General features: G+C 38.9%; 1 protein-coding gene across 1 annotated transcript in view; it reads left to right on the top strand.

Moving 5' to 3' along the window:
* Positions 1-22683, top strand: part of prkg1l (protein kinase cGMP-dependent 1, like) — a 30515-nt gene extending 7832 nt beyond the window's left edge. The window contains exons 6-20 of the mRNA XM_088336446.1: positions 3311-3416; positions 5348-5411; positions 5575-5652; positions 5765-5856; positions 9089-9154; positions 9236-9313; positions 13945-14044; positions 14110-14249; positions 15756-15845; positions 15926-16067; positions 16340-16503; positions 19396-19518; positions 19606-19668; positions 22396-22462; positions 22554-22683. Coding sequence (XP_088192572.1) covers positions 3311-3416; positions 5348-5411; positions 5575-5652; positions 5765-5856; positions 9089-9154; positions 9236-9313; positions 13945-14044; positions 14110-14249; positions 15756-15845; positions 15926-16067; positions 16340-16503; positions 19396-19518; positions 19606-19668; positions 22396-22462; positions 22554-22640 — 1460 coding nt within the window. The 3' untranslated portion in view covers positions 22641-22683. The remainder of the gene's footprint in view (positions 1-3310; positions 3417-5347; positions 5412-5574; positions 5653-5764; positions 5857-9088; positions 9155-9235; positions 9314-13944; positions 14045-14109; positions 14250-15755; positions 15846-15925; positions 16068-16339; positions 16504-19395; positions 19519-19605; positions 19669-22395; positions 22463-22553) is intronic.
* Positions 22684-23205: the final 522 nt, after the last annotated feature.

Here is a 23205-nt window from a genome sequence, read left to right as displayed (position 1 = left end):
CGCAGTGCTTTGTAGCACACAAAGGAAAAAGGACTTTATCATTGCAATTGTAATACCCGCAGTCGGACATTAATCAGATTTTTGTGCTGGTTTACGTTGCTTCGCATCTTTGGAATACAAGTAATTGTTTGTTTCCAATTGAAATGTCGCCTGCATATAAAATACCCAATGTTTGTACCAGGCACGAGTTTAATTTCCAAAAACAGTGATTTTTACCAACAGGGTTTTTACTGAATGCTCTCCTCACATATTCGATGAGTGGAATTCAAAACCGCTCAGCCGAAGTCAGAGAAAAAAGAATATTTGGGCTTGTTAGCGAATTTCACCACATCCAGAGGAAATGATGGGTTATCAGAATGAAGCTCTGGAATGTGACCCTCCTACAAGTAGATAGCATACGGATCATCTCAAAATTGAAAAATAACTTTGTTTGCCCTCTTAATCTGGCCGCCAGACGCTATGACAACACGGCGTCCTTTGTAGCACGTCCTTCTCTAATAGCTTTTCTTTTTTATCAGCATTCAAATGCTCTATTTGCCATCTGCGATCTTGACAGATGGAACAAGATGTCACCTTTGGGAAGATCACATTAGCATAGCACTACAATTTAATCTGAACGTTGGCCGACAAGGCCCCTATAGATATTCTGTGAACGTTATAATTTATATTTTCTGGGAGGTTTAAAGTCCCAGTGTCTATCATGTAGAGACTAGTGGTGTAAATAGTTTAAATAAATATTAATTTAAATAATAAGCAAAAACACATGAACAATGTCATGAACATGATTTTTTTCCCCCTTAGGATTATAAACGGGTAATTATCATACATAACCCTGAAAAGCGGACATGTTTGCCCACCATCTTACTGCTACAGAAGCCCGGATGACAATTTTTGCAAAGTTAGCTTGCTTTAGCACTAAACGACAATTTACCTTCCACACCTTCTGCATTTTATAGTAGCCAAGTTCGTGATCAGGGTTGGGTAGGGTTACTTTAACTTGATTACTTTCAATTACTTTTGGATTACTCCAATACCAAATATGCTAATAAAAGACAAAAGAAACTAAATATGAATAAAATTACTAAATTTTGTGCAGGCTTGGGGAGTAACAGAATACATGGAACAGCAAAAATGATGTTGGCAAGCTGTTTGGATTTATTTTCATTTTGTTTCTGTCGCATTTTATGTTAGTTTTGCCGGAGATCAAAGAGATCAAAGCCAGGAGATAAAGTTTACCATGTGTTGTGAGTCATAATTTTATTCACATTTAGTTTATTTTGTCTTTTATTAGCATATTTGGTATTGGAGTAATCCAAAAGTAATTGAAAGTAATCAAGTTAAAGTAACCCTACCCAACCCTGTTCGTGATTCAGGCATTTGACACATTTTATTCCACAGTTTTCTTCCCCAGCCACTTATGTCAGCCACTAGGCTTCAGATTAAGGCTCAACGTTTTCCGGTATTTTTATTGTTAGCATGATCATGCAAATTTAACTTGCTTCGGCATTCTTTGTGTACCTGTTTTACTGGCCTTTTTATCATCTTCTGACGTTAGCTGCTAGCGTTAGCCACTTGCACCAGATCTGACCAACTCCAGATATTTACTCGTTTTGGCCGCTCCTGGTGATTTCAGCTTGATCTCGCTCATTAAAATGAATCGTAATGATAAACAAAAAACGTAGCCATTGCACACAACATCATATTGTGTTAAAACAGGTGACTTTTCAATACTTTCTTATGGTGGGCTGGATTTAAAATCAGGCTTAATGTGGCCCGCGGGCCGTAATTTGCCCACCCCTAAACTAGATCGTATTCTATTGGTGAAGAAAAAGCGAGGACCGAGAGGGTATCTCAATCTTCCTTTATCTTAATTCCAAAGATAGAAATCCAAGGAAAAATAAATGAATTTCATATGTCAGCTGAGACGAATGCCCATTTACCTCCGCTTGCTAGAATGGGCACTAAGCAGAACGGGAGATGTCAGCTGTCAGGATTTCGTCCTGCAGGAAATTAATCTATCGTGCACAGCTTTCTCGATAATTGTGTTAAGATATCGAGCGCTGCCGTCTATCTGATGCCGGACGTAATTCCACAGTTCAAACATTCGAGGTTTGCTGGCCTCGCTCACAGACAGACTACAGTGAGCCCCTTTGAATATCATTATTAATTTAGACGTTTGGTTCTATTATTAAGAGATTTTAATTATAGCTTGGGGAATAAGAGTTATAATAGAAGTCTTATCAAGTATTAATAGAATTAATCATTGAAAACAACATAGTGTACGTTGTTTACAACAAGATTAGATGTGGCACTCTGGGATAAACATGTAAAAAATACTAAAAAATAGGCAATATTTACAAGGTAGTGCTTGTAGACTGTCTTAAGTAGTAAGTGAATCGTAAATATACTGCACTGCTCAGAAAATACTGTAATTCCTTGCTACTTTGTACTTCATGACCTCAGTGTATTAAAAATAATTCATTGAAAAATGTAAAAGATATTATACAAAAATGTAAGCCTTGCTGCCTGTAAACTAGATCGCGCATTTTTTTCAGTTTGGGATGCTTAATCATGCAATTTAGCCAGCCTAAAAATTAACTGCACTTGTGTGGCTGCCATCCATTATTGCTGAAAGTTGGGGATGGCAGAGCATACATTTGTTTATATTTCTTTTACACGGTGGATTTTGCTCTTAAGTCAGTGCCATTTTTGTCCGCCACACTGTGCTGTGCATCACTGGTCGTCTCTCATACCAGACAACACAGTGCCATCTAGTGGTCAAGTATTAAACATTGCGGCTTTAAAGTGTTACATTTAAGTACCCCAAAATAAAGTGTTAAACCTATAATTAAAGAGTAAACCTTTAACACTACTTCAGTTAATATACGGTCCTTATTTGCAAATGGTAAATTAAAGATTTTTAACTGTGTATACATAGAAAATATGTACCATACATAATATTTCCACAGTTTTTTTTGTGCTTGATGAGGGCGATGGTGGCTCTCTGGGGAAGAAAGGAAGCTGTCTCTGGGCCTGTAGAATCTGCCAGAGGGCTGAAAGTAGAAATGGTGGTGGCCAGGGTGAGAGGAATCTGCAATCATGTCTGCAATGTTCTTCAGATGAGGAATAGAGTAGCCAATGATTTTTTGAGCTCTGTTGATGACCCTGTGTAAGGTTTTCTTGTCTGCTGCCGTGCTCCAGAATAATAAGTGGTCACATTTTCGGATGCCCTTGACAAAAGTATGTCTGACGGGAGACAACTGCTGAATTGTCCTTGGTGTTTCTTTTTTGTGTGTCTTTTCCGCTTCAGCACAGTGGGACAGCAAGCTGTGGGTGCTGGAGCGCAAGAGTTACCAAACTGTGCTCATGCAGAGCGGCCGTGAAAGCCTCGCACGCACGTCCGAGCTGCTCAGCAGGTCAATGTCAACAATGGATATCACGTTCGATGCCCTCCCACTAAGTGACAAACAGTTTAAGGGGAAATGTAAAATTTTCAGGTATCAAACATATACGTTTGCTCTTTTTAAAAGTTATCTATTGCATTTAACCATTAACTTTTAGAATGCTTTTACTAAAAGGCCCAAAAAAAATATTAAACATAAAAGAACATGTTCAACCCCCCTTCCCACGGTATACTGTTTGCAAGAACTGGAAGGTGACAAATAGTTTTAAGGCAATATGTACAACTTTCAGGTATCGACCTTATCATGTTGGCCATTTTAAACTTCATATCTTGTATTTTATGATGTACTTCTAGGATTTTTTTTTTAAAAATGTGATCAAAAAATATTGGTCATAACAATATATATTCGACCCCCATCCCACTATACACACTGAGTAAATGTTTCTAACTACTGGGAAGTGACAAACAGTTTTAAGGGGAAATTTTTCAGTTATCGGTCATATCATTTTACTAATTTTAATTATTACCTATTTAGTATTTCATTATTTTTATGATTAATCTTAAGTAATATGTGAAAAAAATGATAAAAATAGTTATACTAAAAAAATTAATTATCATAGTTGTAGTAAAATCATATTACTAGTATTATTACTATTAATATTTGACAAATAAACAATAAAAATATATGTTCTTATCATGATTTGACATTCTTTTGCTCATTTCAAATACTATTTGCATCTGATTCTACAACTTATTTAAATGTTATGATAGTCAATAATAATATTTTCATAACAATAAAGGTAAATTGTAGTAACAAAATATTATTGTTATTAGTATTAATTACTTTTATTGAAGTGCTCTTCGATATTGCTGGTAAGTATGTTTTTAAAAAATCTTGTTTAACCATTTGTTTTTATATTTTGCAAGAATTTTTTTAATTTTGAAAACATTTTTAAGAAACTGACAAAAATAACTCCCCCACCCTAAAAATAGGCTAAAATAACTTGAACTAGGCAATGTTATTTTTCCGTACCCAACAAGTCAGGACAGGACATCCTTTTACATATATTTCCAGTGCCCTCATCCAACCAGACCACCTTGTTCCACATGTTATTTGCCCATGTGGCCTTTTGCAAACGCCATATGGGCCTTTTCTAAGCTTTCTTTGAGAAAGGGCTTTCTTTTTGCTACTATTCCACAAAGGTAAGACTGATGCAGAGTGCGACGACCTTCAGCTGTGCATGCCCGCAGGTCATCCAACATGATAATTAGCCGATTGGTTGCTTCTATGATTAGTTTTTTTCCTTGTTTGTTCTGAGGGACAGACAGGTCTTAGAAAGTTTGCTGTGGTTTTATGCTCTCTCTATTTTGATATTATTGCTCGCACCGTGCTCCGAAAGACGTGTAAATGTTGTGAAATCTTGTATCCCATTCCTGCTTTGAAATTTTCCATAACTTTGGTATTTACAATGCTGTCATTATGCTTTATAATGCTGCCTGTTCAAGTAAATTTGAATTGAGACTTAATGACACACTGGTGCACCCTGTTTGCAGTTGTTGATTTACACCAACATTTGATCATTCAGAAGTCATCAAGAAACTTCTAGTCAATTGGCTGAGCTGAAAGAACAGGGTATCGATATTTTTGCAACACCTAATTTTAGTTTTTTTGTTGTAAATATCATAAAAATATGGAAATAATTTGGTTCCGCTTCACAATTGTATTTCACATGTTGTTGATTCTTAGAAAATATCCGTTTTTTTAACTTTAAGTTCGAAGCCTGAAATTTGGCAACATGTCAAAAGGTTCTTGAGGGGTCAATACTTTTGCATGGCACTCCATATTTCAGGTCATTTTCAGCAAAAAGCAGGCGTACTAGATTCAAGTGTTGTCTCACAGTTATTTTTTCCTGTGGCTTAACTAATCCCGACTTGTCCCCGCAGTGTTCCGTCCCTTCTGTCCTTGCCAAAGAATGCCATCATGAAGATGTGTGATCTCATGGAGGAGGTCTGTTCTGTATACTAAACACGAACCCTGTCACTTTCCCTGCCCGCCGCCTCGCCCATCGATCATCATTTCTTTCTTTTGGCTCTTCATTCCGATTTCAATGCCGTCCTCTCTTATGTTGGGTTTGATTGTTTTTCTCTTATGTCTTTCCTTGCTTGCACAGGCTCACTACACTCAGGGCGACCACATCATTTGCCAAGGCGCCTCGGGAGACACCTTTTATATCATTAACAAAGGCCAGGTAAAGCCGGGACCAAATGTCATCGGGCTTTAGAAAGATCTCGACAACAGCGACAATTGAATTTGTCACCTTTCTTCTTTGATCTTCTGGCAACTCTATTTGGGATGTGGAGGTGAGGATTACAGAAAGGAAATCAGGAGATGAAGAGCAAGTCCTCGCCAAGCTTTCGGAAAAGCAGTGGTTTGGAGAAAAAGCTTTGTGGGGGTGAGACAGAATTCTTGTAATTCTAGCACCTGTGCCAGGGTTGTCAAACTCAGTTTAGCTCTGGGACTGGATCCAGACTTTCTGTTCTCAGGCGGGCCCGATCGGTTAAAGAATGTCAACTACAAATGTTTAGCTTTGTTTTTTCAGTATTATGGTTTACAAGTAAGCCTACATTAATACCTATAACGTATTTTATTTATTCATAACTCATTTTTTGTAGAGGGGGTAACATCTTTCCCTCCTTTTGTAATGTACATCCTCATTAATATTTAGACGGTTTCAAAATTGTACCAAAGGTAGATATGCAAAAGTATAAACAGTGCTTAATTTCTCAATAAGAATAGAATAGAATAGAATAGAATATACCTTTATTATCATTGTTACAAAATGGGTTAACAAATTGTGACAACGAAATTGGGCATGAGACTCCAGTTTCACACATTCACAGTGAGGTAAAAATCCCAAGAAGATAAAGGAACAGAGAAGATAAGGTTATAAAACAAGGAAGATAAGGTTATAGTTATAATTTACACAAAATGTACACAAGAAATGTCGGCATGTAGGCATGTAGTTACATACAGTTTGGTATCGTAAGGGTTTGTGCAATATGCACAATAAGGTAAACTGTTTTGGGTTTGCGTTTTGATGAGTCTATATGGCAGTAAGTCAGAAAGTAATTTGTCAGCCATGCTTTGCCTATATTCCAGATTGACTTGTTTGCCGGTGTTTGGATCAATAGTCTTGATAAATCCATAGTGTTGAGCAAGTCTAAAAGCTCCACTCAGTATCAGAGAAACAGATGCAAACTCACTAAAACTTGTCTAGGTCGGGTTTTTTATTCGTCCTTTGTAAATCACACCATCACCGGGTGGAGTCAAAACAAAGGTTTTGTTTGAAAAGGAGAGATTTTGTCTTCAAAGCATTGTTTTGCTAACGATTGCTATTGGTAATTGGAAGTCCTATGTGTCGTCTACGCTGGCGAGGGTGTTGTGCCCTCAGCGAGCATTGACAAAATACTGGCTATTGGAACTGGCTATCATGTCTATGATGTCTTTTTTACAAAAGTTTATTGAGACGGGGAATGACAAATCATTGTTCGCTGATTAAAATATATTTTTTCCATACGGTAATTTAGTTATATGATTACATATTTATTAGTTTGTTCTGTATCCAATTTTAATATTTTATGTACGTTTTGAATTATCCTCTTACTTATTTTTTTTAACTCTTTCAATGCTATGCGTTTTTCTCAAATTGGAAGAGCCAGCCATTTTTTGACATTTTGACTCATTTTTGAAGGCCTACAAAAATGTTGTTTTATAGCTATATAGGCATGTGACTAATCAAAAGAAAGCTTAAACGCTCATCTTTCATTAGGAAAAGTATGTTTCTAGCTTTTACCATTGTTTAGTGAACGGCAGTTGAACACTGCTAAGTTTCTTGAAAATACTCTCCCACAAAACTTCTGAAAAAACAGTTTTTTGGGAAAGGACGCATTCAATTTATGATACCCTCAATATCTAAAGAATGTTTTCCATTCACACAAGGGCTCTTTGCTTGCAAAACTACTTATTTTGCAAGAACACTGTACTGATGCATGAACAATGCAAGAAATTTTCAGTGCCCCATGTTTCCGGTAAAGTGATCACACGAGTTCACTCACAATGGCAATCGCTTTCCCTCGGACGACCTGACATGCACGAAACGTCACCCCTCTCTGACCAGACAATGACAATGGGACCATTTCATCTTATTTTGAGAGGAATAGGCTATGTTAAAAAGTTAACTGCCTATTATTTGTCCATATCTTACGACTAACTTCACTGCTTCAAAACTACTAATCACCATATCACCGACACACACTGATTTGCCGGATATAGGAAGCGACACTAAGAAGTTGGGCTTTCTCTGTGTGGACAAAGGTCTGATCAAAGCCACTCCTGTCATTTTTAGGGGGGAATTGCTTTAGACTGTAGTTAATAGGGTTAATAGGGATTAGAATCTAATTCAATTAACAAACTAAGAAAAACTAACATGGCAACGAAAATTAAATCAGTAAACAAAAGAAATTAAGATTTAAACTTGCGGTAGTAATGAGGAGGAAAAGGGAGGGGGAGAAATTAGGAAGGGGTTGAAAGTACAAATCAATTAGCCTGATTTGAAGATAATCAACTCATTTCAAATGTTCAGGAATTATTTCATAGCGTGTCAGAAGGATATTATTTATGCACAGCACCAAACGGTTCGTTATCTTTTTGTCGCGTTACCTTTTGGTCAGACAAAGCATCACGTGAGAGCAGGGCCCGATGCGGACTCCATCGGCTGCTGATTTCAGCCAATCGAAAGGGAGAGAAAGATCCACGGGAAATCCAAGCCTCATGGTTGGAGTGCTGCAGGCTTCCTCGCCAAGGGGCAAATGCCCTAGGCTTCGGCCTTCTTTGTCCCCATTGTGAAAGGGGGCAAAGGCCAGATTGTGCCCCTTCCACCACCCTTACCCCCTTTTGTCTGCTATCCTGGAAGAAAGAGAGAAAGCCGGTGTTCGCACGTGCCCTTTTAAATGGCAATGAGTTCATCGGAAGCCAGAGGCGTGTCTTGTGACTAGTCAAAGTTTCCTGTTGACGCTTTGCAGAATAAAGTTCTCCAATTGACTGATTCATAGGCAACTTTTGTTTGGACAAGCAATAAAATAATTCTCTGGCATGAATCATGATGATAGGCACATAATTAATCTCCTGATAATAAATGAACGCTCAGGGGCTTTAAAACTGTATTATGCAGCTAGAGAGTCTGGTCACTTCTTGTAAATGAAGGAAATGTGAGCCCTGGTGTGCAGTTCAGGGTGGTTAATGTAATCCAATACTCCCTGTGGAAACCAAATTAAGAAAAAGAAAGGTGGTTTGTGTGACAGATTGTGAGACTTTCCTTGTGTTGGCAGAGTCAGTGTTGGAAAAGGCCAAGGGAAATGTATTTGTGGCAGTTTAGTCTCCTACACATCTAATGGTTATTTATCATACGGAAATCATTCTCAGGGTCTTAACACTGATGATCAGCGCCAAATTCTTTATGATGGTTTTTTTCTAAATAAAACAAGAAAAACACATTTTTATGTTTTGGCACTCGAGGACAATGCTTCTGAAAATGTTATCATAAGTTGTGGCATTAAATATATTGACAGGGTCTTATTGTCACAATCGTTTCACAGATTTTCATCCAACCTCTTCTTGTATTTCAGGGAAGACGTCCGTGCTGTGAATGTAGTCGCTGCCAGTGATGTCGTCTGCCTGCTCATTGATAGAGAGTAAGATACCGAGGATGGTTACCTTTCTTAGAGTTATTTCTATTAAGCGTTTAATGATGGACATTTTTTTCTATTTTCTAGGACATTCAGAGATATCATTGGAGGAATGGTGTTTGATAGCAGTCCTGAGTTGCAACAAAACGCCGGATGCAACGATGAGTAAGGAGAGTGTATTTCACCAAAGACATTGCTGCAATGGTCGTAAGATTTTATGTGCGAGATGAACAATAAAAGTCGAAGCGATAACGACCAAAAATGACATCACAATTACAGTGCTGTCAGCTTCAATAAGACATTTTCATACAAAAAATACCCCCAAAAAGGGCCACCATAATTTGCAGCCGCAACTTTGGTCACATAAAATCCTGTGGCTTATCAAATCTAGTTAAATGTATTTGTAAAGCACTTTTCAGGCAGTAAGCTGCCACTTAAAGTGCTTTATAAAAAACATTTAATATACAATAAGATAATAACATCCCCTCCTTCATCCCCACCCAACAACGCGAAACACCTTATACACAGACACAAACAATGGCTAAAACACAATAAGAACAAAATAGGAATAGAAATAAAATGTGATAATGGCCAGGCAAAGACTAACCGTGCGAGGAAAAGGACCTGAGAGAGGCTTATCCACACTGATAGGAATGGCAGCAGAGATGCTGTCGTTATATCCATGGTCTCGAAATAGATGCAAGTCCTAAACGACAATAAACAACATAGAAGAAGTTTAAAATGCAGTAACACACATTCTACTTAAGTAAAATTATCATAAGATGAGCCTCATCAGACGGCACAGCAGCTGAGTGGTTAGCGTATCCGCTACACAGTTCTGAGGTCACAGGTTCAAATCCAGCTACCAGCCATCCTGTGCAGGGTTTGCATGTTCTCCCCGTGCTTGCGTGGGTTTCCTTTGGGCACTCTGGTTTCCTCCCACATTCCCAAAATATGCATGTCAGGGTAATTGGCCAGTCCAAATCGTCACTAGGTCTGAATCAGCGAGTGAGTTGTTTGTTTCTGTGTGCCCTGCGACTGGCTGGCAACCGGTTCAGGGTGTCCCCTGCCCACTGCCCGAAGATAGCTGGGATGGGCTCCAGCACCCCCACGACCCTACTGAGGATAAGTGGTGTGGATAATGGATGGATGGATGGATGGATGACCCTCATTAAGTGCGGATTATGTATGTACAAAACGTTTTTGGCTTTAAAAATTAATTGGGTGTGGCCTATAGTTTGGAAATTACAATTAGTTTCCATCTGCCCAATTTCGTTGTCACAATATGTTAACCCATTTTGTAACAATGACAATAAAGGTATATTCTATTCTATTCTATTCTATTCTATCTGGGAGAAACTGAGAAACAACCACACGTTGAAACTTGCTTGTCAACTTCTGGTATACCTCAGCCCCCACAAACATTTTATTATTCATCTGAAGGGTCATTCGTTACATTGGCGTCTTTAAGATACGGAAAGGGTACGAAACACAGAACTACAGGACACAGGACACTTTTTTTGTACAGTATCTTAAAAACGCAAAAGATCATCCCACACAAAACCGTTATGTAAACATCTTATCATTGCTACTAGACTGTGATGCAAAAATTGCAGACGCTATGAGAATGGTAATAGTAAGGGAATGCGTGATAACTATGTGTTAGGTTTTCCCACAGGCGCTATAGAAAAAATAGAGCTGATAATTAGTCACCTAACGCGATAATATGATATTCAATCAGGCGACACCCTTCAAAAGATTTTAAGCATGTATGTTCCTAAATTAGATAAAAAGAGATTTTCTATAGAAGTAGTAGCTTAGCCGTGTCTCGTCTCTAATGTGTCATGCTGCGCTCAAGGCACTGGATACATTTTCCATAATTTGTCGCCTAGCTCAATATTCTAAGACGATTTTAAACATTTATGTTTCTCATTCGAATATGTCTTTATTATCTAAAGAAGTCGAAGCACAAAATGGTCGTGTCTCCTCTGTGCCTTCTTCGTAATGTGGCCGAGGCACTCGAGACCTCGGCCATGATTAGTCACATTCTAAGCCGATTCTAAGCTTTTGTGCTCCTCATTATAATATGTTCTGAATCTCTATTGAAATATTAGCATAATATGGTCGTGTCCTCTTAATCATTCTTCATAATCTGTGCAAGGCACCAGAGACCAGGACTATAACCATTCACATCCTGCAGGATTCTAAGATGATTCTTAGCATTTATATTCCCCATAAAATTAATTTGTATTTTCTATAGAAGAAGCAGCACAATTTGGTTGTGTCTCCTCTCTACTTTTCTTTCATGTGCATGAGGCACTGAAGAGTTTAGCAAGAATCACTCGCTTGTATCAGGGTGTCTACAGGCTCTTGTGAATGCTTCCAAACTTTAGCAAATACATTTAGGTTTTTTTTTCCCGCATTCCTGCGTGTCTTGGTCCATGAACACCGATTTAATTAAGATTGGCAACTCATTGATAAGGTTGCTTGACCAATTCCATAAATACCCGTCTAAATCCTGACACAAAGTTTTTTACTTTTTTGTACAAGACATCTACAAGTGTAGCGTACATACATATTCTATTGTATTTTATTCCTTTAGCATATCATCCCATGCCATAAAATTGCGTCACTAAACCGCAATTACAGATTTTGACAGCCGTAACTGAACAAACCTTATATGCATCACTACTAATGTACACAGCTAAGATAATGTAACTTGATAAGAATACGTCATGTATTTTTCTTAGCCAAGGCATGTTTGGCAAAGATAATGCCACTTGATAATAATCCATCCATCCATTATCTGCACCGCTTATCCTCAGTAGGGTCGCGGGGGTGCTGGAGCCCATCCCAGCTATCTTCGGGCGGTGGGCAGGGGACACCCTGAACTGGTTGCCAGGCAGTCAAAGGGCACACAGAGACAGACAACTACCTTGCTCATTCACACCCAGGGACAATTAGATAGATAGATAGATAGATAGATAGATAGATAGATAGATAGATAGATAGATAGATAGATAGATAGATAGATAGATAGATAGATAGATAGATAGATAGATAGATAGATAGATAGATAGATAGATAGATAGATAGATAGATAGATAGATAGATAGATAGATAGATAGATAGATAGATAATTCACATTTCCAGCAGCATCCCTTCGCTGAGAACAATACAATAATAAAGCAAAAGGAATACAATATACAAATACCCAATGTGACGTGCTAATACCCACTGTAGCGTGTTGTATAGAGTATTTAAATAGTGCTACATAAAATACACACTGCAATAAAAGTAAGGTAATATGCAATGTAGGTGGTGTGGTTTAATGTGGGCCTTTACTCCGCCGGGTGGAGTTAAAGAGCCTCATGGCATGAGGAAGAAAAGATGTCTTCAGTCTGTCCGTGGTACAAAACAGTGACAGCATGACAGCAGTGACATGCATGTTTTTGGAATGTGGGAGGAAACCGGAGTGCCCGGAGGAAACCAAGCACGGGGAGAACATGCAAACTCCACACGGGAAGTTCGATCTCATGACCTTAGAACTGTGCCGTACACGCGCTAACCACTGCGCCGCAGTGCTGCCCCACTTGATGATAAGGAATGATATAAAAATTTATAACCAGGGTATGTGTGACATTGAGTGACGAGTGACATCTTTTAACATAATCAACACACGAAAATTCTTCGGCTCTTTCTGCAATATCTACATGTCAGTGTCATGGTGCTCCTCACATATTAAGTTAATATTGTTATAGTTACTGACAAAAAAGGTAGGTATTGATTGAGTGATAAAGTCAAGCTCTCGTCTCTCCAACACTACTTTATAGAGACACGCTTATAGATTTATTGTGTTCTAGAAATTGGAAAATTCAAGAGATTTCATAGGATGCCAGTTCTTTATTTTGACAATTAATGTCCATTGTTGTTCAAATCATATTGCTGTTATTTGATGTACAAATCCTTTAGAGCTGATTTGTTTTCTGTAACCTACAACATTCAATAAAAAGAGGGGTCTCCGAGGATGGCTTAAGGGAAGAATGGAATACGCTTATCTGAAAGCTCTGCTCTTGGTCATCTTGCAAGTTCAAAACCAATTGACGTCTTCTCCCCTTATTTTAGAATAGAATAGAATAGAATAGAATAGAATAGAATAGAATAGAATAGAATAGAATAGAATAGAATAGAATATACCTTTATTGTCATTGTTACAAAATGGGTTAACATATTGTGACAACGAAATTGGGCATGACACTCCAGTTTCACACATTCACAGTGAGGTAAAAAAAACAAAAAGATAAAGGAACAGAGAAGATAAGGTTATAAAACAAGGAATGTCTACTTAAGTTTAAACTTAACACATGCTTCCTGAAGTCTTAAAATGTTACTTTTCCCAAAGGTATAGACACGCGTACAGATAAATTGATTTTGCCTAAATGTTTTCTTAATATAGCAGGCAGTCAAAAAAGAAAACCCAAATGTTATCGATTATCGGTCTCCAGAAGCAAGATTTTATCAACGTTCTTTCACACATAATCTATCTACCTATATTTTGGGGAAATTCACCAATATTGCCTCAGAGCACCTGAGGCAAAATGGATTATCTAAAGTCTCAGCAGCACAAAAACTGACGTCAATAAAACCGCAGCGTATAAATCCACTAACACGGTTCAAATATTTTAACTGTGTTCTTAAATTAGTGAGCCTAGAACCTTTAAGGCACCACTTTACTGTCTACAGTCGCATCCATTCAGTCTAGGTGCAGTAGCTCAATTATTTTCCCTTGTGAGCAGGTCAGAAGTCAAGAACGTTACCTCCCTCGTATCCTCCACCTTAAGTGATTTCCAGATAATCAGCACTCTAGCAGCAGGGGACTTTGGTCACACAGACCTGGTGAGAATCCGTCTCCATGCTTCCTGCACTGTTCCTCTCTTGGTTTTCATTATTGCCTCTCCTAGGTGCAATACAAGAGCAATGTCAAGGATCTATTCTCCATGAAGGTCCTTGACAAGAAGGCTATTATCCACAACGGTCTGCGAGAGCAGATTCTTGGAGAACGGGACATCCTAATGGAGGCTGTGTGTCCATTTCTAGTCAGGTGTTGTTGTATTTACTTTTGATGTTATCTGTTCATGCAGTGTTCATCCAAAGCATATCTATAGTTGACCCCCGGGATACTGCAACCCAGCTTTAAAATGTTTTTACTTTAAGGCAGGGGTGTCAAACTCCTTTTAGCTCGAGGGCCATACGGTAGAAAAAACTCTCCCGATTGACGGACTGGTAAATTAAAAAGAAAGAAAGGAAATGATGAATAGAGAAAGGGGGGAGAGAGAAAGAAAGACAGAGAAAGGGAAAACCAAAGAGAAAGAAAGGAGAGAGAAAAGTAAAGGGAGAGAGAGAAGTAAAAGAGAAAAAGAACGATAACAAAAGAAAAAAAAGTGTGTGTGAGAGAGGGAGAGAGAGATAGAGAGATAGAGACAGAGAAACAGAGAGACAGGCAAACAGACAGACACCCAGACAGTGCGAGAAAGAAAGAGAAAAAGAGAGCAAGAAAAAGACAAAGCGAGAAAGAAAAAAAACAGAAAGCTTTGATCATTTTCTCTGCCGTTCTTTGGGTCGATTTTCATTTAAAGGTTCGGTCATTCTGCGATTGATTTTTGGGTTGGATTTTTTTGGTGTAATTTTTGTTCGCTTCTCTGGCAGCAAGAAGTAAGCCGGGTTCAGAACATTTCATATTCACTGTTCCATTCATGTTTAGAAAGTCACAAGTTTAAAAACTGATAAATACACGCAATATGTATTTATCCCTGATCGATTGTTTGACTGATTTTCTTTATAAATTGTAATATGTTTATATATATATATATATATATATATATATATATATATATATATATATATTATTTTTTTTTTAAATCTTATTTTGTGTTAAAAATAAATGGAAATAAATTGAATGTTGGCATGGTGGCTAAGACGTTAGCTCATCCAGCCAACAGCCTCCCTGTGTGGAGTTTGCATGTTCTCCCCATGTTTGCGTGGGTTTCCTCCGTACATACATACATTCCAGGTAAATGGGCCGGTCCAAATTGCCCCTAGGTGTGAATGAGCGAGTGATTTGTCTGTCTCTGTGTGCCCTGCGACTGGCTGGCAACCAGTTGAGGTGTCCCCTGCCCACTGCCTGAGGATAGCTGGGATGGGCTCCAGAACCTCCGCGACCCTACTGAAGATAGGCGGTGCAGATAATAAATGGATGGATGAATGGAAAGTTTTTATTAGACGTTGCCCAACCTCACCCAGACCTTGGCTCAGGTAGCCCACAGGTATATAGAGTTTGAGACCCCTGATTTAAATCAATATTGTTTTTCTGAATGAATAAAGGTTTTTTTTACCACTAGGAGGCGCTTTATAAAACATACTGTCCCTTTACCAAATTTTAATGAGACTGCGCCATATCAGGTTACAATAATGCTTATTTTTCATTATTTATTATTCTAGAGCTGCCAATTAGCAATAGAAGCTGTTTTGTGTCATGTTGGAGGTACAAAAAAAGTGTGTACCATATAAAAGCGCCAATCTAAAAAGGACGTTCTCTTGTTAATTCGAGGTTGCACAAAACCTTTCAAGACGTAGAGTGCCTCTATATCTTATCCGAAGCCTGTCTCCATGGCGATCTCTACAACTTGCTGAAAGACAAGTAAATGCTTTTTTTTTCTTTTTCTCAACCCAAGGTTATAAAGAGATTCAAACGTCTGAATAAAAGCTTGTATTCCGCAGAGGCTGCCTGGATGAGAACAGCACAAAGTTCTACACTGCTTGCGTGACGCAGGCCTTGACCTATCTTCACGCTCGAAATGTCGGCTACAGAGACGTCAAGCCGGAAAATGTTGTTTTGGATGAGCGAGGATTTGCCAAACTGGTAAATGAAAATATACTTCTTTTGAACCCGGGGATTCACAGCAACTTCAATGTCCTGTTGCTGGCTGAAATTGATCGTTGTTTACACAAGAAAATATAAAAGTTGGCTTCCGGAGTTTACCAACTTGTATCCTTCGGATTTCCATAGTGTGTTTTCTATAAATGCACTCGTTTCAGCTACATTCTAAGCTGCAACGACCTATAGTGGTGAATTATTACACATTTCACTATAAAAGTCTTTTGGAAGTGATTGTTGTAATTTGGCAAATTTAGGTTGGCTCCCCATGTTTGAAGAAAATTGAAGCGGGTAAGAAGACGTACACCTTCTGTGGCACTCCAGGCTACATGGCCCCTGAGGTCATCTTCAACAGAGGCCACAGTGTTGCCGCAGACTTCTGGTCTTTGGGTATTTTTGTCTTTGAGCTCCTGACTGGTGGGTGAGTTTTCGTACATGTGTCTCAACTTCCCTTTTTTTGATTTCTATCCGTAGTATAAATGTCACTACACCTTGGTCAATCCTCCATACTCTGTCAAGCATTTTATCCATCTATGTCATAAAATGTTGAGTCACACAGTGAAAAAAAAACGGAAAATAAATAAAATCAGTATTAGTAAAGCTTATTCTTATTAACAAGCACACGATTGAAAGATAGTCTTTCATATACATTGCACACAATGACAGAAATTTTGTCAATATTACCCAAATGATCTATAACATGTTGCCACATTCTTTGTGGTGCTCTAGCACTTGCTGTCAGGACCAGAATGGAGACAGGACCCAATTGCGTTACGTTTCTCACAAGTTTTATTGGAGGACAGAGAAAGGGCTGCGCCCACAATCCGGTGTTCGCTGGACGTGGGAAGCAAGTTGCTCTCGTACTCGGACTGTGCTCCGAACGCGGAATTGGATCTTCCGTAGCGAGCAATGGTGGTGTCAGGGACGGAAAAGGCGGGTCGGTAGCCGGACTGGAGAGCAAGGCGTGGTCGGGGTCGGAAGCAAGTCATAACGCCAGAACGAGAGCGTAGACATAGTCGGGACAAAAAGAGCTTGCAGGGGAGAACAGACGTGGTCAGGAGCAAAACAGGTTGTAGCCAGAGACAGGCGGGAGCAAAAACGGGACAGGTGGGAGTCAGGGTCAAAAAAGGCTTTCCTTGTGTAAACTGAGGTTCGCAGACGGACTGACAACAGGGGACAGACAGGACTGGGTTCAAATACTGACAGGGAGCCAATCAGAACCCGCGGCAGTTGGCGCCAAAAGAGCGGGCACAGCTGAGTAATCATGACACTTGCTAGATTGCTAATAACTAAATGCAAGCTAGTTAGCTTGTTTAACAATCCTAGAAAACGTCCTAACTTTTTTTTTTTTTTTTTTTTTTTTTTTACAAATTGGCTTTGCCTTTCTGAAATTAAAACATTATTTGTGGTGCTCATTAGGCATCTAGTGTTAATACAGCACTTACTAATTTGATAATAACTAAATGTCGGCTAGCTTAACAATGCTTGAACATGTTTCAACTTTTATTAATTTAGAAAGACAAAAAAGATTAAAGAAAAAAGCAAAAAGAGAAAAATCACAAGACAAAAAGTGGAACTCAAGAGAAAAAAAGAAAAGAAAAATGAAGGAAAAAATAATTTATTATCGTTTTCCTTTTTCAGCGACCCCCAACTCAATTGAGTTTGAGATATCTGTTGTACATCATCTTTTTCTACTTGTCCGTTTGATTTCGATAAGTGAGACGGTAGGTTATCAAAATAAAGGTTGAAGAGAGGAGCAGATTTCGAAGGTTTTGTTTACACAATATTCCGCACAAATGAGTCTCTAACGATTGCTGTAAACAGTTCCTGAGTGCAGAGACTAAAATAATTTAACATCACTCATGTACTAAAGGGTGGTCAATCAGATAATTGTAAATCTACTATGCTGCAAAGTTAAACATTAAAGGGATCCCACAGTTGAATAGAAAACCATGTTACTGAAGATCGGGGCGTGGGGTTGTAGTCTTGCTCCACCTTTGCCCGAGATTGTATTTACCGGAGGGATAGAAGTTGGAGTTTGCTTGATGTCATCTTCAATCCCCACACAGGCATTCAGGAATTTGCCCATTTACACACCCTATTTCTGATTGTGTCCTTATGAAGTGTTAGAGACCCTGTTCCCCTGACTGTATCTGAATTGTTTGTAATCATTAATGGGATGTATTGTAAAGCTAAGCATATTAGGTTCAGAACTTGTGCTGATCACATCTCCTCATGAGCTGAAATAGTTGTTTATTGTCTCTGGTAGTGAATTGTTTTCAAATAATTAAGGTGATAGACCTAACAATGGCGCCAAATGCCTCTTCTGGCTAAAAAATAAATACAACTGGAGTTACATGATCACGACTAAATAAATAAAGAAGTAACAAGATAGGAAACTATTTTAGCATGACAAAATATAGGCAGTAACATATTTCAATACAGACGCTCCCCCACTTACAACCATTCGACCTATGCAAAACAGTAGATACGAACATTTTTTGGGGAATGTCAAAAAATATCCGGACATTGCTGTAAGTTGGATTTTGTATTGTGTGCTTCTTTCCGTCGCTACTGGCGCTGTGAGAGGTAACCCAGCATCCACCCCGAAGAAGAAATCCGGCTTCTACTTCCTAGTTCGTGTATAAACACACTGCACTTTATCTCTAGTGCGCTAAGAACTTTGACATTACGATTGTTTAATATCTCGCGCATTCATTCGATAGAGTTGATGTAAAGTGTAGAGAAAAGGCGAACCATTTCTTTTGAAATTAAAGTGGAATAAGAAAGCTTGATGCGGTTGAGAAAATGGTTGGATCGCTATTTTTCGGCTACTCTCTAACACAGAGGGGGAACTCTTGAAGCCTATTTTCCAAAAGTAAGTTAAACTTAACTTTCTTTATCTTTATAGTCAAGTCAAGTCATATACTGTATATGTGTCTAGCTCTTAATCACAAGGAGTCTCAAAGGGCTTCACGGACCACAGAATTTCAACGCCAAATGTGTAACTTTGTTTTTCAGTACTATGCTCTATCATTCAGCCTGTTTTGTAACGTTATAGAGCATATTATTTTATCAAACGTTTATTCTTCAGTTTCAAAACAATACAGGTTACTTATACAAGCCTTAAACATACTTATATAAACCTTAAACATACAAAATATAGCACTGAAGAAACTTACGAACAAATTCAACTTACTCGTTCGTAAGTAGGGCAGCGTTTGTAATACAACAATACTTATAACTTAAATTCGAACATTTTTGACTAGTGATCCCTACTTTAAAATCTGACTAAATGCTCATGTAACCGCAGGCTTCCGTACAGCGCCTTGGACCCGATGAAGCTCCTCAGCGAGACCGTGTGCGGCATTGATAACATCGACTTCCCTAAAGCAATCAGCAAAAGTGCCTCCAGTCTTATAAAGAAGCTGTGCAGGTGTTGAAAGCATAAGGGATGTGGACACGGATCTCCACTGACACAATCACTGATTTTTTTATGTCCTCTCTCGGCTCTGTTGCCAAGGCACAATCCCTCCGAGAGAATCGGCAGTCGGAGAAACGGGGCCAAGGACATTCGGAAGCACAAGTAAGACTGTGGGTTTTATTGCGCGTAGTACTGGATGCCTCGAGATGAGAATACAAAATCAATTTGGGTTTCCGAAGCACTATTTTGGACTGTATTTAATACGGCAAAAATTCCGTTACAATAAAAAAACAAAATAAAAACACTGCATCTCATCTCCAGGCCACCTGGGGGCAGTACGATACAGTGCAGAATATGCCATACAGTAGACCCCAGGATACCAAATTAATCCATTCTGAGGTAGTGATCATAAAGGGCAATGGTCATATGGGGGGGATAGAAATTTATGATAATTAGCTAATGTGTTCCGAACCTCCAGATAAAAACATAAAAATAACATAAATGGTCTGTTATAAATAGTCTCATCTCATCTCATTAGCCGTACCGCTTACCCTCATTAGGGTCGCGGGGGGGCTGGAGCCCCATCCCAGCCATCTGCGGGCATTGGGCAGGGGACACCCTCAACTGGTTGTCAGCCAATCGCAGGGCACACAGGGACAGACGACTCATTCGCTCATTCACACCTAGGGACAATTTGGAGCGGCCAATTCACCTGAAATGCATATTTTTGGAACGTGGGAAGAAACCGGAGTGCCTGGAGGAAACCCACGCAAGCACGGGGAGAACATACAAACTCCACACAGAAAGTCTGGAGCTGGATTTGAACCCTCACAGGAGGTTCCCATGACATGAACTGTGCTGCACAAGTGCTAATGTACTATTATTTAATATCTATGTTATGTTGAAACTAAATTATAAACAAGTAAAGGAAAAGTAACATTTTATTTTCCTTTATCACTAGTTGAAATTCAATCTGCGCTAATCGCTAGGCTAACAATCCTAAAGCAACAGGCGTGTGAGTTTACAATTACGTTTGCACATATGATTTCACCCTTATTCGATAGAAGTCCAAGAGTGCCAAATTGAAATAAGGAAAAACATGAAAAAATATATATATATATATAAAAAACGTTTTCTGCTGTGCAGTGGTTAGCACATTCACCTAACACGTGAAAGGTCTCCCCGGTTAGAGACCGGGTGGAATAATTTGTTGGCCCGGAGAGTGATGGGCGCCACCAGGCTGTACTCACCTAAGACACACCACAGGAAATGGTGCCCTAAAGACCCTAGTGATTCAGGGATCCCCAAACATACATAATTGTCAGAAACCGATCAGGCGTGTACGTTTTCACACATGCTTTGTTTTACGAGAATGGGGCAGTCTTGCACGTGAACAAAAACGCCAGTGATGCGGCGATCGCTGGGCAGAAGAAGTGAGACAGAGAAGTCAGAGGCAGACAAGATCGAAACCTTCAGGACAGTTGAGATTGATACAGGACACACGAGCAAGATACCGGACAGGACGGCACAGACGGGGCCGATACTGGATACTGGAGCAAGATACCGTATACTGGAGCAAGATACCAGACAGGACAATAAAGACTGTATCGATACCGGAGACTGGAGCATGATACCAGACAGGACAGGACAGGCGGGATCGATACCGGATACTGGAGACTGGAGCAAGATACGGGACAGGACGAGACAGACGGGTTCAATACCGGATAATGGGGATTGGAGCAAGATACCGGATAGGGCGAGACAGGATACTGGATGTACAAGCAGGGTACCGGACAGAGTCAAAATACACGCCTAGCTAGTGCAGAGGTTCGTTGACAGACTAACAAGCAGTAAATGAGAGCACTGAGTTTAAATAGGAGGGAAGCCAATCAGGCAACGAGGCGCAGCTGGCCGCAGCTGGCCCCAAACTGGCGGGGCCAAGTGAGGGCAATGGGCAACTGTGACAATAATGCCTTTTACCTCAATTTCAATGGGTTAACTCCAAAGAAAATGTATGTTTTTGTTTCAAAATATATTTTTCCCAACAATAGCTATTTATTCCGGAATGCCATTTACAGGAGAATGATGTCAATCACATCACAGGAGGCGTGGCTAACAATGTCATTGGATGATTCTTTCAAACAGACATGAGTAGCAGATTTTGCAAAAGCACGCCCTCAAAAGTGTTATTCTTTATAAATGTCCCTATCGTTGATGGTTTTCATCCATACTTCTGGGCGAGGGTAACGATGGGTGTGCCTTCTTCGTATTGCTTGATAACTGCAAGCTTTGTTTCCATCGTTATCACATTCTCGCTTCTCCCTTTAGCATCACTGCAATTACAGGATTCATAGCCAAACAATACGGTGCCAAATTATACAGTATTTCATAACACTAGTTCATAAAGCCTTTACCAATCGCACAAGATTCTGAACTAAATGAAAAGACATAAAGGGATACCAATAGCGGATGAAATTTTTACAAGACGTTGACCGATAATTGACAGGCATCTCAGAGACGTGAATCGTCATATACACAAACACTGCAAAAGGTTGAATTTTCTAGGTTTTGGACTAGCAAAATACTTTATTGTTAATGTCGTATAGTAAGGGAAACGCCGTAATGTCACTAGGGAATGAAAAATAATGTTAATCCACATTGTCACATGAAAACATAATAAAACAGGAATGCCGTAACCCGGGGTCCACTGAATGTCGAAAAATCTAAACTCCTGTATGACTTATCAGTACAGCACTTATAAGCGTGTATAATTCTTTTTACCTTTACTCTTTATGTTCCTTATCTATTGAATGTCATGCTTCAAACACTGATTGTTATCAAGTATTATCTGCTGTTCCACAAAATAAACAGAATCCTGTCTTTCATTAGATGGTTTGAAGGATTCAACTGGGAAGGATTAACTAAAGGAACAATAAATCCACCACTCAGCCCCAAAGTAAGCTTAATACTATTTCGTAGGGTGCGTACTAAATTCTATTGTGGAATACATTGTTCTCACTTATTGTTATGTGTGTTTTTTTAATAAGGTTCAACACAATTGGAACAGCAGTGGATCATGTGCTCACTATAGTGGAGATGCAGCTGGGCCTAGTACATTTTGGGAGGATTTCTAATGGAAAATATATATTTTTTTGTGAGTTAATGGTCAAACAATGTTGCCAGTATTAATATTGTATTTTATATTATTTGCAGTTTGTAATAAAGAGGGCATGTTTGCCACCAATTTCTCTGTTTTTGTTTTGTTTTTGTTTTTAGTAGATGTATTTTCTATAGTGTCAGTATTGCATCGCTTCAATTCTCAGTTTTTGGCTTAAATCGATGCACAATTAATTGTATATTTAATGACTTGATCACTATTACATACGTTTGGAATACAAAGAATTATAAAAAGATTGTATCAAGATCACAAGAGTTTATATGGAAAAAGTCACATTTTTTTTATAATTCCCAAGGGTCAAAATTAACTGATCTAACCTATTGTTGATGGATACATACAGCATCTGGAAACTGCATTTAATTACAATAAATAAAACGAGGATGGATTTTCAATTCAGTGTATTGTTGTACACGCAGACCCTCTTGTGGCGAAACAAAACAATTACAACCCTTGTGATGTGGAGTTACTCTGTATGAGATGCATCTATCCACCCATTATCTACACTGGTATGGGTCGCGGGG

This window comes from Urocampus carinirostris, chromosome 5 (genome assembly GCF_059441175.1).
Source record: "Urocampus carinirostris isolate Australia breed hairy pipefish chromosome 5, RoL_Ucar_1.0, whole genome shotgun sequence".
In the NCBI taxonomy this organism is placed as follows: Eukaryota; Metazoa; Chordata; class Actinopteri; order Syngnathiformes; family Syngnathidae; genus Urocampus; species Urocampus carinirostris.
This window is presented reverse-complemented; position numbering and strand designations above follow the sequence as displayed.